Source organism: Moschus berezovskii, chromosome 5 (assembly GCF_049115385.1).
Source record: "Moschus berezovskii isolate FMDL1 chromosome 5, NW_MosBer_1.0, whole genome shotgun sequence".
In the NCBI taxonomy this organism is placed as follows: Eukaryota; Metazoa; Chordata; class Mammalia; order Artiodactyla; family Moschidae; genus Moschus; species Moschus berezovskii.
The window spans coordinates 12,938,752-12,958,846 of NC_142464.1; the positions used below are offsets into that span (position 1 = coordinate 12,938,752).

Sequence of the window (20,095 nt, forward strand, 5' to 3'; positions counted from 1 at the left end):
TGCCAGCTAATTTGGAAAACTCAGCAGTAGTCACAGGACTGGAAAAGGTCAGTTTTCATTCCAATCCTGAAGAAGAGCAATGACTAAGAATGTTCAAACTACTGCACAACTGCACTCATTTCACATGCTAGCAAGGTAATGTTCAAAATTCCTCAAGCTAGGCTTCAACCTACTGAACTGGGAATTCATCTTTCATTGTCATATCTTCTTGCCTTTTCGTACCGTTCCTGGGGTTCTCAAAACAAGAATAGTGGAGTGGTTTGCCATTCCCTTCTCCGGTGAAACACATTTTGTTAGAACCCTCCACCATGACTCACCCATCTTGAGTAGCCCTACACAGCATGGCTCATAGTTTCATTGAGTCAGACATGGCTGTGGTCCATGTGATCAACTTGGCTAGTTTTCTGTGATTGTGGTTTTCATTCTATCTGCTCTCTGATGGAGAAGGATAAGAGGACTGTGGAGGCTTCCTGGTGGGAGGGACCAGCCGTGGGGAAAACTGGGTCTTGCTCTGCTGGGCAGGGCCATGCTTAGTAAATCTTTAATCCAATTTTCAGCTGATGTCCCCTCCCTGTAGTTTGTCCAGAGGCCAAACTATGGTAGGAGTAATGGCAGTGATGGTGACCTCCTTCAGAAGGACTTATGATGGCACTGTCGTATCCAGTGCCCCTGACCCCGTGGCAGGCCAGTGTCGACCCACGCCTCCACCAGATACTCCTGGACACTAACAGGCAAGCCTGGCTCGGTCTCTCCTGGGGTCACTGCTCCTTTCCCCTGGGTCCTGGTGCACACAAGGTTTTGTCTGGGCCCTCCAAGAGTGTGTTTCCTCAGTCCTGTGGATGCTCTGTAATAAACTCCCACTGGCCTTCAAAGTCAAATTCCCTGGGAGTTCTCCGTCCTTTTGCTGGATCTCCAGGTTGGGAAATCTGTTTGGGCCCTAGAACTTTTGCAAGAACTTCTTTGGTATAATTGTTCTCCAATTTGTGGGTCGTCTGTTGATGGCTCTATAGTAGGGCTAATGGCGACCTCCTCCAAGAGGAGGAGGTCTCATGCTGCCTCTCCCAGGTCTGCTGCAGCCAGAGCCCCCGTCCCCCTGGCAGGCCACTGCTGACCTGAGCCTCCGGAGGAGACACTCAGATACTCAGCGGCAGGTCTGGCTCAGTCTCGTGGGGGTCACTGCTCCTTTCTGTCCTGGTGTGCACAAGGTTTTGAGTGTGCCCTCCGAGTGGACGAGAGTGAAAAAGGTGGCTTAAAACTCAACATTCAAAATGAGGATCACGGCATCTGATCACTTCATGGCAAACAGATGGGGAAAGAATGGAAACAGTGACAGACTTTATTTTCTTCGGCTAAAAAAATCACTGCAGATGGTGACTGCAGCCATGAAATTAAAAGGCACTTGCTCCTTGGAAGAAATGATATGACAAACCCAGACAGCATATTAAAAAGCAGAAACACTACTTTGCCAACAAAGGTTGGTATAGTCAAAGCTATGGCTTTTCCAGCAGTCATGTATGGATGTGAGAATTGGACCATAAAGAAGGCTAGGCACTGAAGAATTGATGCTTTTGAACTGTGGTGTTGGAGAAGACTCTTGAGAGTCCCTTGGACTGCAAGGAGATCCAGTCAGTCAATTCTAAAGGAGATCAATCCTGAATACTCATTGGAAGGACAGATGCTGAAGCTCCAATACTTGGGCCACCATCTGATGCGAAAACCCGACTTATTAGAAAAGACCCTGATGCTGGGAAAGAAGGATCGAAGGCAGGAGGAGAAGGGGATGACAGAGGATGAGATGGTTGTATGGCATCACTGACTCAATGGACATGAGTTTGAGCAAGCTCTGGGAGATACTGAAGGACAGGGAAGCCTGGCGTGCTGCAAAGAGTCAGAAATAACTGAGCGACTGAACAACAATAAGGCTTCAACAGTACATGCACCGAGAACTTCCAGAAGTTCAAGCTGGATATAGAAAAGGCAGAGGAACCAGAGATGAAGTTTCCAGCATCTGCTGGATCATAGTGATAGCTTACGGTCAACGGTGTTGGATTCATGATCTCTGAAGCTTTAACTTCAGGACCAGGGACCAGGCTTGATCACTCAAGAGCTTTTGTACAGCAGAGTTTTATTAAAGTGAAAAGGGACTGAGAAAGCTTCTGACGTTGACATCAGAAGGGATACAGAGAGTGCCCCTCCTTTCCACAGTAATAGCAAGCCCATCCGTTTTCACCTGGGTCTCAGGGTGTTTAAGAACGGTTCTGACAGCCCTTACTTTTTTTGCTGCCTTTCTTTCTTTTCTTCTATTCCCTGCCATAAAAGACCGAGCCAGCTGCAACAGATTATCTAATACTGATTGGTCCATACGCCTGTTTTAATAGCTTATGGCAGATATCTGGAGCCAACTGAGTGAGAAATCTATCTTTTAAGATCCCTCCTTCCTCTTCACTTTTGGGATCAATCTCAGTGAATCTGCACAGGGATTCCCTCACTCTAAGAATTTACCAGGAGCTTCCTTCTCCTCCTGTTCTATGTTTGCCAATTTGGCATAAAGTCTTAGCATGTGCTTGCCTGAGTCCTTCAAGAACACACCTACAAAATGACTCTGATCCCATCTTCCTTTACCGTGTGGTAGTCCCAGGCTGGTTCTGTAGTTGGGACTGCCTGATTCCCAGTGGGGAGGGCAGCTATCTCGTCCTCCCTCTCCTGCACTGATTCATTACCAAGCCATTCATCTCCATAAGCAACTGCTTTTCCCGAAACATGAGTTTTGAGTCGGGGGTTAGCATTCATCTCAGGATATGCATGACATCCTTCCAAGAAAGGTCATAAAGCAGAGTAACACCCTTAAAAGCTCTAATATATTTTTCTGGGTCCTCTAAATAGTCTCCCAGATCTTCCTTGATTCTTTGTATTTCTTGTTAAGAAAAGGGCTTATTAACTCTCATGCTGCTGCTGCTAAGTCACTTCAGTCGTGTCCGACTCTGTGTGACCCCATAGACAGAAGCCCAACAGGCTCCCCCATCCCTGGAATTCTCCAGGCAAGAACACTGGAGTGGGTTGCCATTTCCTTCTCCAATGTGTGAAAGTGAAAAGTCAAAGTGAAGTCGCTCAGTCGTGTCCGACCCTTAGCGACCCCACAGACTGCAGCCCACCAGGCTCCTCCATCCATTATTTCTCCCGGTGGGTGCTTCATGAAGAGGCAACAGCTTGTGTGGCTGTTCCTCAGTCTCTCTGGCTGCTCTACGCATGTGATCCCAGGGAGAGATTGGAGAAACCTGCTCTTTTTTATCTTTGTCTCCTGGCCTCCATCTCATCCTATATTTCATCCTGTATTTCACCCTTAGTTTTTGCCATCTGAGCTTCTCTTACTTCGATGGTCTGAGTTTCTATTGAAACCAGAGTAGTCTGAGGTTGTACTGAGACAGAGGTTGTTTGGACCTCTACTTGGGCCATTTGAATCTCAGTTTGAGTTGTTACCGAGACCAACACAACCCTTCATGGGGGGATTGCCTGACTTTCAGTTTGCCCAGTTTGGAGCCCCAGGAGTGGGGGCAAAGTAGGAGGACAGGAGGGAGCTGAAGGTTTCACACCCAAATCTACACCCTTAGGACATAAATCTAGCATGTATCACAGAGAGAAAATGGGTACTTCTACCCATTTCCCTTGCTTTCTACAGAAGCGGTCTAATTGTAAAACAGTATTATAGTTAAGAGACAATGCAACTGGCCACAATTCGCTATCCTCCAGTGTGTACCGCAGCCATGCAGTATCACATAGGAAGACCAGGTGTGTCTTCTTTAAGCCCTGGGGATGAAATCTATCCCAGTTTTTTGGGATACAGTTCACAGGAGTGAGGCTGGAATTGTTAGCTCCCATCTGTAAGAGAGAAAAAAGGGAGCAGTGCCCTCCTTCTGCCAGAGGTTTCAAACCCTCCCTGCTCTAGATGGAGTGCAGACAGACTTTCCACCGAAGCTTTCCTCCCCTGGTCGGACTCAGTCTGTCCCTTACTGACGCAGGTGCCATACTCGTCCCTCCCTGTTCTACCACCGAGAAGGGGTGGGGATGCACAAGGGGTAGACCTGATGGCATCCAGACTGATGACCAGCTCCTTACCATTAAAACCTTGCCTGCCTCTGATACCACCTGGGGTGCAATCAGAGTAACCTTCCGGAATGCCTCCCAAGCTAAGACCGCTGGGGGAAATATTTGTCACCTGAGTGCCTGTGCACCACCCTGAGTATATACCTGACCACAATAAGACCAGTATTAACATAAAACCAAACTGTTCCTTCTGAGCGTCACCACACCGGTATTCTCACAGATTCCACAGAAAGAAAGGAGTTGGGACAAAAGCCACTGGAGAGCCTCCTCTGGTCCACTAAGAGCTAGTGTTACCAAAGGAAGAAGCCCACTGTCCTTTCTGAGGAAACTTGAACCTGAGAGATGCTCTTGGAGCTAGAGCTCCATCTAGCTTCCAAACTTTTGATTCCTAGTGAAGCTAGGCACTTCCTGACTACCAATCTAAGTTTGAGACCTAAGTAACAGTATACTGTAACAGCACAGATCAGAAGTCTCTTGAAAGTCTGTGGTCCAACAGAGTAGGTAGTAGTTCTAACTTCCCACGCAATTACAAAGTGGGCAAAGAGACCAGGAAAAGGTGACCGAGTAGGAAAAGTTCAGTCCACACGCTTTGCCCATCTCTGGCCGCTCCCCAAGCAGGGAGGTTGGGTGTCCCCTGGCATTGGCATGTTGGTATAAACCCCCAATAAGGCGCCCCTTTCTGGGGCTGCCTTCAGTCATTACAAGTCACTGCAAAAACACAGAACAGGGCTCATCACTTGTTTCACACAGGGCGTGTCATTCGTTCACACAAGCACACTGAAGAGTTAGTAAAGCAGAAAACGTGTGTACTGAGAAAGCAAAGAGGCTACAGCTCTGAGTGTTCTTACCTTGTCCTGAAGATCCCAGATGAGCCTCCAAGATGATAGCTTACGGTGCATGGTGTCAGATTCGTGATCTCCAAAGATTTAACTTTGGGACCAGGGATCAGGCTTGATCACTCAAGCGCTTTTGTGTAGCAGAGTTTTATTAAAAGTAAGAAAATGGACAGGGAAAGCTTCTGACATAGACATCAGAAGAGGGATGAAGAGTGCCCCCCTGCCAGTGTTAGCAAGCTGTTTTATGTCTGTTAGAAAGCTATTAATCAGACAAGAAAGACACTTCAAGGCTGACAGAGTTTCACCAGGCCCCTCTCCCACAATACACATTTTTGAGATAGGATGGCACGAGGCGTGATCCCCCAGTCATAAAACAATTGATATGATATGAATACTAGCTTGTTGAGCTACTATCAGCCCAAGGTTTGAGAAAAGTTAATCTTAGATGGAACCATTTTGAAGGGCAAATTTCAAAGCAAATACATAGTTTCCTTAGCATAGTTTAAGAAAAAAAAATATTTCCATAGAGTTTGTTTCCTCCTGCCACTTAAGGGAGAGATAAAAAATGTCTGAGACTTGCAGCCTATTTTCTCCATTTGGAGACCCCTGGCCTTTCTGCCTTCCCCTCTCAATAGAAAAAGCAAGGGAATTCCAGAAGATCTACTTCTGTCCATTGACTATGCTAAAGCCTTTGACTATCCACTTGTGGATCACAACAAACTGTGGGAAATTCTTAAATAGATGGGAATACCAGACCCTCTTACGTGCCTCCTGAGAAACCTGTATGCAGGTCAAGAAGCAACAGTTAGAACCAGACATGGAACAATCAAATGGTTCAAAATTGGGAAAGGAGTATGTCAAGCTGCCATTTAACTTCTATGCAGAGTACAGCTATGAAATGTGGATGAACTGGATAAATCTTGGATGAATCTCAAGCTGGAATCAAGATTGCCAGGAGAAATATCAGTAAGATATAACTCAGATATGCAGTTGACACCACCCTAACGGCAGACACAGAAGAGAAACTAACGAGCCTCTTGATGAAGGTGAAAGACGACAGCAAAAAGGTGGTTGAAAGCAACACTCAAAAAACTAAGATCATGGCATCTGGTCCCATCGCTTCACGGCAAACAGATGGGGAAAGAGTGGAAACAGTGACAGACTATTTTCTTGGGCTCCAAAATCACTGCAGATGGTGACTGCAGCCATGAAATTAAAAGACGCTTGCTCCTTGGAAGAAAAGCTATTACGAACTTAGCGTATTAAAAAGCAGAAACATCACTTTGCCAACAAAGGTCAGAATAGTCAAAGCTATGGTTTTTCCAGTAGTCGCGTACAGATGTGAGAGCTGGACCAACCATAAAGAAAGCTGAGCACCGAAGAATTGATGCTTTCGAGCTGTGGGGCTAGAGAACAGTCTTCAAAGTCTCTTGGATAGCAAGGAGATCAAACCAATCAGTCCTAAAGGAAATCAACTCTGTATTCACTGCAATGGCTAATGCTGAAGCTCCAATACTTTGGCCACGTGATGTGAAGAACCGACTTGTTGGAAAAGACCCTGATTTGGGGGAAAAGACTGAAGGCAGAAGGAGAAAAGGGTGACAGAGGAGGAGATGGTTGGATGGCATCACTGACTCAATGGACATGAATCTGAGCAAACTCCAGGAGATAGTGGAGGACAGGGAAGTCTGGTGTGCTGTAGTCCATGGGGTCGCAAAGAGTCGGACATGACAGAGACTGAACAATGAGACAATGAAGAAAGAAATTAAAGACAAAACAAGCAGATGGAAAGATACACTGTGTTCATGGATTGGAAGAATTAATATTGTTAAAATAACTTATCTACCTAAGACAATCTACAGATTCAGTGCAATCCCTATCAAAATACTAAGGGCATTTTTCACAGTAATAGAGCAAATAATTTAAAAATCTGTATGGAAACATAAAAGGCCCCAAACAATTGTGAGAAAGAAAACCAGAGCTAGAAGAATCACACTCCCTGACTTCAGCATATAATATGAAGCTACAGTAATAAAAATACTGTAGTACTGGAACAAAAATAGACAAATAGATCAATAAAACAGAATAGACAGCCCAGAAATAAACTCACACATCTATGGCCAAAGCAAGAATATATAATGGAGAAAAGACAGTCTCTTCAATAAATGGTGGTAGGAAAACTGGATAGTTATATGTAAAAGAATGAAATTAGAACATTCTCTAATACCACACACAAAAACAAACTCAAAATGTATTCAACACCTAAATTTAAGACCAGAAACCATAAATCTCCTGGAGGAAAACATAGGACAAACACTCTTTGACATAAACTGTAGCAGTAATTTTTTTGTGTTTCCTAAAGTAAAGGAAATAAAAGCAAAATTAGACAAATGGGAACTGATTAAATTTAAAAGCTATTGCACGCAAGGGAAACCATAAAACGAAAAGGTAGCTACTAAATGGGAGAAAATATTTGCAACTGATATAACCAATAAGGGATTGCTATCTAAATATATAGAAACAGCTGATCAAACAAACAAACAAACAAATCCAACTAAAAACTGGGCAGAAGACCTGAACAGACATTTTTCCAAGGCATAAAGATGGTCAGCAGGAACATGAAAAGAAGCTCAACACTGTTAATCACAGAAATGCAAATCAAAACCACAATGAGCTATCACACCTACTAGAATGGCTAGCATTGAAAAGAACACAAATAACAAATGTTGGTGAAGATGGAGAAAAGGGAACCCTCATACACTGCCAGTGGAAATCAAAACTGGTATAGCCACTGTGGAAAACAGTTTTGGAGGTTCCTCCAAAAACTAAAAACGTAACTATCACATGACCTAGCAATTCTACTCCTGGGTACCTATCTGACAAAAATAAAAACACTAATTTGAAAAGATATGTGCATCCCAATGAAACACAGCAGCATTATTTACAATAGCCAAGCTAAGGAAGCAAACTAAGTGTTCATCAGCAGATGAACAGATAAATATGTGGTATATATATATACACACACACATATACACTCTCATACAATGAAATAATACTCAGCGACAACAGCAAAAAGAATGAAATTTTGCCAAATGCAACAATATGGATGATCTTGAAGGGTATTACGCTTACTGAAATTAAGTCAGAGATGATACATACTGCATATTATCATTTACATGTAGTGTCTAAAAAAATGAAAGAAACTAGTGAATATAACAAAGAAACAGACTCACAGATACAGAGAACAATGGTTACCAGTAGGTAAAGGGAAGTGGCATGGAAAGAGCAAGACAGGAATAGGGCATTAAGAGATACAAACTACTATGCATAAAACAAACCACAAGGATATATTGTACCATACAGGATACATAGCCAATATTTCATTATAACTATACATGAGGTACAACTTTAAAAAAAATAAAAAAGTCTAATTATTGCCCTGTGTGTTCCCAAGGGTATAGAAGATAGAACCAATAAATATAAGTGACAAGGTGAAGCTCAACAGAAAGCAGCAGCTTCTAAGCAATTAGGTAGGTGCTCAAAGAATGTGCTGTTCAAAGAGGTAATCTGTTCTCACTTAACAAGTATTTCTTCACACCTGCTGTGTGCAATGTGTCAGGCACTGTACCTCTACTGGGGAGACAGACAACAGTAAGACCACAACCCAAATCTCACGTATACATGCTACATATACATATGTCTGTATGCATATATATTATATATGGGCTCCCTGGTAGCTCAGCAATGCGAGAGACACAGGCTCAATCCTTGCGTCGGAAAAGATCAAGGAAATGGTAACCTGCTCCAGTAGTCTTGCCTGGGAAATCCCATGCACTGAGGAGCCTGGCAGGCTTCAGTCTGTGGGATTGCAAGAGTCGGACACGACTGAGCATGCAGGCACATGCATGATATAGTATATATATTAGGGATATCTGACCTAATCGAGCTGGGGGCAGGGTAAAGATTTCATAGTAAATCATTAAAGTATATCATTAAAGTAAATCAGTAAAGATCTCACAGTACTTAAAACACTGAAGCTGGGACCTGGAAAATTTGGTAGACATTAGCCAGGTCATAGGGAATACTGGTAAAATATTGCAGAAAAGGAAAAAAATATGCATGAAGGCCCAGAGTGAGAGACAGCCTATATTACCCTTCCAATAAACCTAAAGGATTTTAAGTTTAAAGTTGACTGGAACTTACTAAGGAGAAAAAAGCAGCAAAAGAGAAAACTGAGTGAGTTCTGGTCAAGGGTGAGTCTGGACTTAAGCCTAAAGGCAAACTGCAGACATTCAAAGTAACTTCAGCAAGACAGATCAGATCATCCTTTAGAAAGATCACTTTGGTCTTTCTATGAGTATGAGGTGGCAGAACTAAAGCAGAGAAACCATTTAGGCAGCTCTCAGAATAGACCCTTCGAGAACACATAGGGTGGCCTGAACTAAAATGATGGTATTTGACAGAAAAGGGCAGGGAGCAACTGGAGTTAGTGAGGGAGAAGGAAGTGTCTGAAAACAACTTCTGCTTTGGATAGCTGGGTAGACAGATCATTCCCTAAAAAGGAAACATGGAGTTGAAAACAGTTGTGTATGCATGTGTGTCTCTGTGTGTAAGGGGTAGTTCACATCTGTACGTTAAGATACCTTGTAAGTTATGCAAGTGAGACCAACTATAGCACCTAAAAATACGGGCCCGAGGCTCAGGAAAGAACTCTGGGCTGGAAATGTGCAAGCCATCTCCACATAGAGGAGGAAAAAGCCACACAGGTAGATAAAAGGAAGAAAAAATAAAAGCACAGAAAAATCCTGTAGTAAGAGCACAACAGATCCTTGACAGACAGACAGACAGAAACCCGGAGAGACTGAGAAGGAAGCACCAGAGAAAGCGGAAGGTGTGGCGGGAGGGTGTCACAATGCCAAGAGAAAAGGCCACATGGAGGCTGACAGGCAAGTTCCAGGCTCCTCCGAGGCATTAGTTAAAAAAAAAAGGTCGCGGGGAACTGGTAAGTTTTACTGGGTCAATGAGCTTAAACGCTAGATGAGAAAAGGCTGAGGACTAGGAGGCAGAGTGGAGGCAGCTCAAGAAAGGGATGAGAGGGGGTCACAGGCAGAAGGAAAGATTTTGCTATTTCAGACAGGCAGGGATAGTCCAGTATTGTATCAGAAAAAAATAGTGGCAGTGCTGTTTCATTCAACTTTAAGAATGTTGAGAGTTGAAAACAGAAAAACAGAAATAGGAACAAACAAAACCCTTAAAAGAGTCAGACTCAAGAGCACAGGAAGGAATATAATACAGAGTACAATAGAGACTAGATTTCAACAGTGCGTGTGCTAAGTTGCTTCGGTTGGTCTCTTTGTGACCCTATGGACAGTAGCATGCAAGGTTCCTCTGTCCACAGGATTCTCCAGGGAAGAATACTGGACTGGATTGCTCAGCCCTCCTCCAGGGGATCTTCCTGTCCCAGGGATCGAACACTCGTCTCAGGTCTCCTGCACTGGCAGGCAGGTTCTTTGCAACTAGCGCCACCTAGGAAGACCGTTCAATGGTAGAAGAACCCAAGATACAATGGAGGTGCGCCAGTGAATCCCAAATGACTACTTGCTGAAAATGGTGAGTGCTGTCCCATAGTGTTCTGAAAGAGTTACCCCATCCCCCAAACCCTGAGAGGCAGGAGGGCATAATGGCTAAGAGCATGGGCTCTGGACCAGCCATGTGGATTTCTATCGTGGCTCTACCACACAGGTGTGTGATACAGCAGAGTTAGACACCTTTCTATGCTTCAGTTTCCTTTTGTTTCATGGATTAAGTTAATACAAGGCTTAGAACAGTTCCTGGCACACAGTGGTATCCCATCACCACAGTTTCACTGCTATTAATATTAGGTTTTTACGTTAAACTTGCTAAGGATCAAGAAAACTAGGACTCCAACATGTCTCATGAATATCTTAATTTATGTCCTTAAAACCGAGCATCTTTAAATTCTACAGAAGTATCCAATTAAAAGATGGTCTCAGATATTAAAATAAACTCTTCAATGAGAAAAATATTAAACCAAGCTGCTTTAGGTGTTAAACCAAAACTCAAACTAACCTGCTTTAATTGTTAAATCAAAACTTTAGTAATACATAAACCAAAAGCAAGAATTTCTATTTGGAATGCTTCAGAATCAGTGTGAGAAAAATAAGAGCTCACTCGCTCAAAAATGCACATCTTTGAGGATGTTACTAAACAGTGCTACCTTCACTTCCTAGAAATCTAACCTAGTAAGACTGAGAATAATTAGGAGTAGTATATTAGTCTGTATTAAAAATGCTGCCAGATGGAAACATGTTTCTCTATTAATAAAACCATGAAGAGTAGAGATCAAAATCTAGATCATGTTCAAAGGTAACTTCAGCTCCACTAGGAAGCATTACACACTGAGGGTCTGGAAACCTTCCAGAAAGTTTAGTTGGTAGTTTTCCAGAGAAGACAATTCTTTGGGGGAGAATTAACTACATAAATTATAATTGCTGAAAACAAGATGTAACACTGAATAATCTGGATAAAAAGGAAAAAAAAAAAAACTTAGTTGAAACAAACAACAGAAATCCCCAGTCATCATCTCTAACAGATGTTCCCCGGCCTCCGCTTGGAAACAATGTGCTAAGAAGCTTACTTCTTCCCAAGCAGCCATTTATGAACAGTTCTGTTAGAAAATCATATTTAGCAGATGGCATTACTGGAATTTCCCTTTTGTGCAAACTCTGTCTGAGGTCACAGGTGAATTCTTCCACTCAATGACAGTTTTCAGAAAGTTCAAAGGCTACCATGTATCCCTATCATGTCCCTTGTCCAGGCTAAACTCTCCCAATTCCCAAAGTATGTCCTCATGAATATGATTTCCAGAGCCACTGTCATCCATGAAAATCCAGTTTTAAACTACATAAAGAACTAAGTCAATTTGGGAAGCAAAATAACTAACGTCTAGTTTAGGAAACTATCATAATAGTGACTACAGATCCAGTCTCAAGAGTATGAACTGTGCAAGGATTTTCAGGGTGTTTTTTATTTTCATGACATTAAAAAATATTAAGTTATAAACACAGAGCTCTTATACGATAAGAATTTTCTATTTTAAGATCTTATACAGAATAAAACTTCAAAGACGATATTTTTCAAACTAGGGTATACCTTAGGTCCATGAAAAACTCTTCTTTAAAAAGATTGTTTCAAAAATACAGTTTTAGGAGACCCCATGAGGTTTAATGTTACCCAATGTTTTAGGGTCTTATCATGCCTGTTTGGAAAAAAGCCTATTCAGTTCAGTTCAGTCGCTCAGTCGTGTCCGACTCTTTGTGACCCCATGAATCACAGCACGCCAGGCCTCCCTGTCCATCACCAACTCCTGAAGTTTACTCAAACTCATGTCCATCGAGTCGGTGATGCCATCCAGCCATCTCATGCTCTGTCGTCCCCTTCGCCTCCTGCCCCCAATCCCTCCCAGCATCAGAGTCTTTTCCAGTGAGTCAACTCTTCACATGAGGTGGCCAAAGTATTGGAGTTTCAGCTTTAGCATCAGTCCTTCCAGTGAACACCTAGGACTGATCTCCTTTAGAATGGACTGGTTGGATCTCCTTGCAGTCCAAGGGACTCTCAAGAGTCTTTTCCAGCACCACAGTTCAAAAGCATCAATTCTTCAGCGATCAGCTTTCTTCACAGTCCAACTCTCACATCCATACATGACCACGGGAAAAACCATAGCCTTGACTAGACGGACCTTTGTTGGCAAAGTAATGTCTCTGCTTTTCAATATGCTATCTAGGTTGGTCATAATTTTCCTTCGAAGGAGTAGGCGTCTTTTAATTTCCTGGCTGCACTCACCATCCGCAGTGATTTTGGAGCCCCCCAAAATAAAGTCTGACACTGTTTCCACTGTTTCTCCATCTATTTCCCATGAAGTGATGGGACCAGATGCCATGATCTTTGTTTTCTGAATGTTGAGCTTCAAGCCAACCTTTTCACTCTCCTCTTTCACTTTCATCAAGAGGCTTCTCAGTTCCTCTTCACTTTCTGCCATAAGGGTGGTGTCATCTGCATATCTAAGGTTATTGATATTTCTCCCAGCAATCTTGATTCCAGCTTGTGCTTCTTCCAGCCCAGCGTTCTTCATGATGTACTCTGCATATAAGTTAAATAAGCAGGGTGACAATATACAACCTTGACGTACTCCTTTTCCTATTTGGAACCAGTCTGTTGTTCAGTGTCCAGTTCTAACTGTTGCTTCCTGACCTGCAAACAGGTTTCTCAAGAGGCAGGTCAGGTGGTCTGGTATTCCCATCTCTTTCAGAATTTTCCACAGTTTTTACATTTATGAACTAGGGGAAATCAGATTTGGCATGTTGATATAAATTTGCAGCAGTAAACTCTAGTATACCAAAAAAAAAAAAAATCGTTTTAAAAATTAGCATAATTGCGTCTCAGCCTTATGGCTAAGATCAAGTGTAAAAATCAACCTGAGTCAGAATCTCTATTTCATAGAACTGGCAGGGAAGACTTCCTATCTTCAGTCCACACTGATGACTAGTGTTGAAGCCCCATAGTCACCTCAAGTCCAGGACTCCTCTGCTTCCACACTGTGTGTGGGAGAAATAAACGTGTAGCCTGGGGACCAACTTTCCTGTGTGCACCATTCAGCTACTTCCCAGTGAGGTCCTCTCTGCCTGAGGCTGTGTCACTGACCCCCAGCAGTTTCCCAAGACCCCCAGGAGCCTCCCTATGCCCATCCATAGCCATCCTGTGCTCTCCTCACTCTTAGGCAACCTACCCTCCCCCAGGTCCACTATTATCAATAGGAGGAATACAGTTTAATTTTTTACGGAAGTTGTTAGCAACAAGGTGATACAGATGTGGTTAATTAATCTGCCTTACTTTAACAGGCTGCATTTGACACAGTATTTTAAAAATTAATGTCCTGAAGGAAGTCAGATGCCTTTAAACTCAGACCAAAGGAAACTGATTCTCTAAGTCCACTGGTAAGTAGTAAGTGAGTGGAAATTACTTCATTTCCTCAACCTCAAAGATGATGTTCTATTACTTGAGAGGAAAAAAATCCTTACTATTTAGAAAATCAGTCCTCTCATGGAGCAAGAAAGAAACAGCAGAAGGGAAAAGAAGTGAAATAAGAAAGATATTAAAAATTCTCTGGGAATTACTTCCAATTATTAGTCAAACAAAGAGTAAAGGGTTATTTATTTACTGAACACTTGCAATGTGCTGCACATTAGAAGCTGAGAAAGCATACTGCTGCCATTATAGAGTCTGTGACAAAGACCAATTGTTCAATGCTAAGAGCATGAACAGCAGAGTTATTAGTTCAGAACTAAATGAGCAGGCAAAGGCAGGTACCAGATGGAATGGGAATCTTTCACTTGAAAAGCATCACTCTAAAGCAATGAGAATTGGGAATGTTCCCCAAAGAAGTTCTAATGCCATTCTGACCCAGTATGCTATCAGCATCCTCTCAAGGAAGCGATGGGATTTAAAATTCAGGGGATCATAGGACTTCTCTTGTGGTCCAGTGGCTAAGGCTCCACACTACAAAGCAGGGGGCCCCAAGTTCAGTCCCTGGTCAGGGAACTAGATACCATATGCCACAACTATGGAGTTCACATATTGCAACTAAGAGGTCACACACCACAACTAAGCGTTCACATGTTGCAACTAAAATCCTGCACACTGCAACTAAAGATTCTGCATGCCACAAAAACGATCAAAGATCCCATGTGCCACAACTCAGACCTGACACAGCCAAATGAACAAATACTTAATAGAATAAAAAAATTCAGAGAGTCACTTAGCTGACAAGCTTACATGTGTGCTTATAGTTTCTGAAATTTTGCTTTGGAATTATTTTTATAAGCATAATACTCTTAATCATGCTTAAGATTTTTATTTCAGTAAGATATAACAGTAGAAAAGCAAGCTACAATCTTGAGATCCTATTTACCACTATATATACCTTGCTTTTTGGACAAGGTAAAATAATCCCTCTACCTATGCAGCTTATCTGAATCACAGGCAACATTAGTACACCCAAATCCTCTCCTTGTACTTGATATGAAAGTATGCACCTACCATCCTGAAAAGCATAAATCTATAAAATGACAGCAAATTCCTTAAGACATCCAAGCAATTACCCTGGAAATTTAACCAGCATAAACTACCGAACTGGGTATCTCAGCAAAATAGTTTGACATTTTGTCCTCTAATTTAAAAAGCCATGCAAAAAACCCCACAGAATGATGATGTACTCTTTTATGACATTAACAGCTGTAACTCTAAGCTAAAAGCTGGGGCAGATGTGGGATTCTATAAGGAAGTGTGGCAAACAGGCCTAGCCCTCACATTCCCTCCACTGGACAGAAGAATGGCTGCAGTCATACCCCTATATCCAACTTTAAAGCATTAGTCCATGTCTGCAATCTCATTAGTGTGTTTCAAAGTATACCAACAACATTCTCGAAGTGAATATTTCCTGTCCAAATCAATTTTTTTCTTCCTCTTTAGGTAAATTTGGTAACAGTATTTAGAAGCCAGAATTTAAAACATATGCAGTATTTAGCTAGCCAAACTAATTTTTAAAAATTTCAGTTCTTTGAAAGGAAAATGTAAGCAAAGGACACAAAGTGTTTTAACTGCCAACATCTAGGGAGGCAGTTATTTCACATGAACATTTCAGACTTACCGTCCTCCATCTATGGTGACAATCAGCTGGACTTGAGTATGATGTCCACCTTACCCATGAGCTCTGTTGCCACCTCTCTCTTAGATCTCCACGGCCCTGAGATAAAGTCAATGACTACTTATTAAGGTGCTCTGTTCTGCTCCTTTTTCTTAGAGAGGAGCTAAGAAAACCCACCAATGTGGGAAAGCAGCAAAGATACGACAAAGGGGAGACAGTAAATGAAAGTAAACAGTCCTGCATTCAATATGCAAATAGTGTTGTGAAAGTCACTCAAAATGTCTAAAAAAAGAATTCAGTTCAGTTCAGTTGCTCAGTCGTGTCCACTCTTTGCGACCCCATGGACTGCAGCATGCCAGGCCTCCCTGTCCATCACCAACTCCCTGAGTTTACCCAAACTCATGTCCATGGAGTCAGTGATGGCATCCAACCATCTCATCCTCTGTCATCCCCTTCTCCTGTCTCCTTCAATCTTTCCAAGCACCAGGGACTTTTCAAATGAGTCAGCTCTTCACATCAGGTGGCCAAAGTATTGGAGATTCAGCTTTAGCGTCAGTCCTTCCAATGAACATCCAGGACTGGTCTCCTTTAGGATGGACTGGTTGGACCTCCTTGCAGTCCAAGGGAATCTCAAGAGTCTTCTCCAAAACCACAATTCAAAAGCATCAATTCTTCAGCACTCAGCTTTCTTTATAGTTCAACTCTCACATCCACACATGACCACTGGAAAAACCACAGCCTTGACTAGACGGACCTTGGTTGGCAAAGTAATGTCTCTGCTTTTTAATATGTTGTCTAGGTTGGTCATAACTTTCCTTCCAAGGAGTAAGCATCTTTTAATTTCATGGCTGCAGTCACTATTCCACTATAAAATAAACTCATGGCCTGCTTCACTGATTCACATTATATATGTAATTCCTATATGAACTTTATATCAGACTTCAAATTTAATTTTTTAGAAGTATTTTTGGAAAAAACCTACCTTATTTCATTGTTTATTAGCACCTCTAGTTACAAAAGAACTGTAACACAGACTCAAACTGATCATTTTAATATTTTGTCAAATTCTAGAAAAACGGTTTACAGAAAAAGAACATCTAGATTAAATGAGGTAGTATTTTATTTGTGCATTATACCTAACAATGCTCATATGAGTAATTGACTAGGGGTCTTGAGAGCAGAAGCAATGTGACTTTTCAGAAATGGAGTCTTCAATGGGCTCAATTTGCCAGATAAATGTTCTAACCTCCTGGGGAGTCCTAGGTTCATAGCTTAAAAACTGACAGCATATATTTAAGTCCATCTCAGTTCAGTCCCTATCACTGAACATCAAAGATAATGCTAATGTCCTACATGAATCCCAAGATTATACAGGACTGTTCCAAGAAAAGCCTTTCTTATACACAAAGGCTTGTTTTTAACAGCGCACACACAAAAGAGACTTTCCAATCAAAGACTACTATTAGAATGAATCCCAACTGGGCCATCATTTTGTCACGTTAATAAAAATATTAAATCAATAAAATCTAGAACTATAGTTCAAAGACTAAATCTTATGTTCTTAAGTTCAGAATAAAAACAGTACAGGTTTTAAAAATAAGCTGCTGTAATCAGAACACTGTAAGTTAACAACTAAAATGGGTAGAAAGTATTTTAAGAGACATGCAAAGGAATCATTCTTAGCTGCAGTGTGCTGTCCCAGGCATCCAACCATTGCAAACCCATCAATTTAAAATGAAACTGTGGCATAACAATTACTCGGTTTACAAATAAGAGAGATATGTGGTTTTTATGAGCTAAGGACTTATAGGAGGTGGCTCTTCTACTTACCAAAGTATTAGCTGGTGCACCGATTCCCACTCCAACTCTGGATATGCGGCCTGGCTACCAAGTCTGACTCCACACTTGATCCCCCATTAAAAAGCTTGACATCCCGTGCACTGTGCTATCCCATTCTACACTTTGACTGATATCACAACAATTCCCTGGTCTAATTTGGTTCAGTAGTGTTTGGTATGATATTCCCCTCCATGAACTCTGTTCTAGCTGACACAGAGCAGGGACCAGGCTAGACTCCTATTTAAAGGACAGAGTCACTCGCTAGCTGGTGTGTCTAAGGACTCTCACTGGGCAACTGAGTATCTGTCTTCTTCATTCCCAGGTCACTTTTAACAAATAGAGTTCTCTCTCTGGTAACTTTTAATTACTGAAGCTGAAAATGTACCACCATTTCAGTAAAAATTCTAACAAACAGTTCCACATCATATCTACATCAAGAAAGACATTAGTAAAATGCTATTTGAACTGTGGTGCTGGAAAAGACTCTTGAGAGTCCCTTGGACTGCAAGGAGATCCAACCAGTCCATTTTAAAGGAGATCAATCCTGGGTGTTCATTGGAGGGACTGATGCTAAAGCTGAAACTGCAATACTTTGGCCACCTCATGCGACGAGTTGACTCACTGGAAAAGACTCTGATGCTGGGAAAGGTTGGGGGCGGGAGGAGAAGGGGACGACAGAGAATGAGATGGCTGGATGGCATCACCAACTCTGTGGACATGAGTTTGAGTGAACTCCGGGAGTTGGTGATGGACAGGGAGGCCTGGCATGCTGTGATTCATGGGGTCTCAGAGAGTCAGACACGACTGAGTGACTGAACTGAACTGAACTGAACCTGTACTAAAAAGCTCTAACAGGTTGAGCAAGTCAAATTCATCAGGCTTTTAAGGATCTCAAGCATGTTCCTATAATTCAGTCCCTATCTTCAAACTGAGCCTTTAAAAGATATAACATAACCTCATTTTATGAGCCAATGAAAAGCACAGAAGGGCTACTCACAGACCAAGAGAATAGTCTCATCTGAGGTCAATCCTTTTTCATTTGGTAACGACAAAAATTCCACTCACAGAAGAGAGACTCTCAAAGTTCAAAGATTTAAAGTTTCATTAGAAAAATCATACATAAAATAAAAAATGTTTATCAACAATAATGGCATTATTTCATTCAGCAGATTCATGCAAAACATGAGTGACAGTATAGAAATGACAATATAAAATCTCATACAACTAACTCATCTGGAAAACCAGTCCCTTAAAAGGCAACTGCAGTTCCATTTTTCCAAGCTCTCAAGTTGAGAGTTCTCTGTAGTTGGTTTTACCTTTTCTCCGTAACAAGTTTAAGATGCATGTCATTTTCCCATCCCCAAGTACTTTATTCCCCAAAATGTTTAAACCAAGCACCTGATAACCAGGTTTATCTGCTGCTTCCAATTCTTTTATTTTGCTAAGGAATATGAAAATGCTTTGAAAGTCAATCCAAGACCACACCAAAGTTCTATTGTCCTTGGCTACTTGTCCTCGTCAGGTCTTGGGAAGCAGGAGTAACAGTCATCAGTAGCTGCACAACTGAGATTATACTGAGCACTTTTTTCCTCTTTGTAAAGTATGCCTATAGGTTCTACCTCCTCTCTGCCCACCCGGTGGCTCCACCTCCCTCATCAGATTTAGACTTGGGAGGAGGTTTTTGTTCCAATTCTCTTCATTTCTTCTGTGATCAAATTACACGAGTTTACTTAAGATTTTTAAAAAAGAAAGAAAAAAAATTCTTTTATTTTTTCAATGAGAAAATACTGAAACCCTAAGAGAAGTTTACCATCTGTCCCAACTCCACTCCATCAAGGCTGCAAACAGCTTCCCATCTGCTGTGACAGCAGTGGTGGGATGCTCATGATCAACTACTGTCAGCACCAGTACAATACTTCAGACTGGGTCTGTTTCACTGCTCACTTTATTCCTAAAAAGCAAAAGCCTTTGTAATTAGACTAAACTCAGTTTCTGAAAGTGAAGGTATTTGTGTTGTTCCACTCTGTTTGGTTACATGCACATGACAAAAGACAGGATGACTCATTTACCCTGAATAAAACGAGACAGTGACAACTGCAAGGGAGGTTGATTAAAATATTCCTGTAGCTTAGAGAAACTAAAGCAAAGTGCAAGCTGGAACAGAGTTCTAAACATCTCCCAGGTGAAATTCAAACTATCGGAAATAAGGTGAAGGGGCATTAATAGGATCAGTGTTCTAAAAAACTATCGAGGTGGAAAGCCACCTCTGTGTGCTCCTCCACGGCCCCCCCTGAAGCCACCTCTTTCTCCTCGGAAGTTAGATCGATTTCTCTCTCGCCCACGGCCAGCAGAAGTGCCGCCTCTTCCGCCTCCTCTGGGAGCTCCACCTCCTCGATCAGATTTAGATTTGGGAGGAGGCGATTTTGGTCGAAGTCTTTCAATTTCCTCTGTACATCCAGTCAAATAGGAATTCGGGGCACTGAAGTAGGATGCATACGTTTCTGCATTGTAGTTACTATTTGTAAGAGTTGGTCCAACTGTAAGCCACCCTGAAACGGAGGGAAAAAAGATTAACCTTTTTTTCCCCCCACCAATT

General features: G+C 42.0%; 1 protein-coding gene across 1 annotated transcript in view; it reads right to left on the reverse strand.

The window, feature by feature from the left end:
- Positions 1 to 7,976: 7,976 nt before the first annotated feature.
- METTL14 (methyltransferase 14, N6-adenosine-methyltransferase non-catalytic subunit) overlaps positions 7,977 to 20,095 on the reverse strand; it is a 53,299-nt gene continuing 41,180 nt past the window's right edge. Inside the window, exon 11 of the mRNA XM_055434895.2 lies at positions 7,977 to 20,048. Within this exon, the coding sequence (XP_055290870.1) occupies positions 19,744 to 20,048 (305 nt within the window). The 3' untranslated portion in view covers positions 7,977 to 19,743. The remainder of the gene's footprint in view (positions 20,049 to 20,095) is intronic.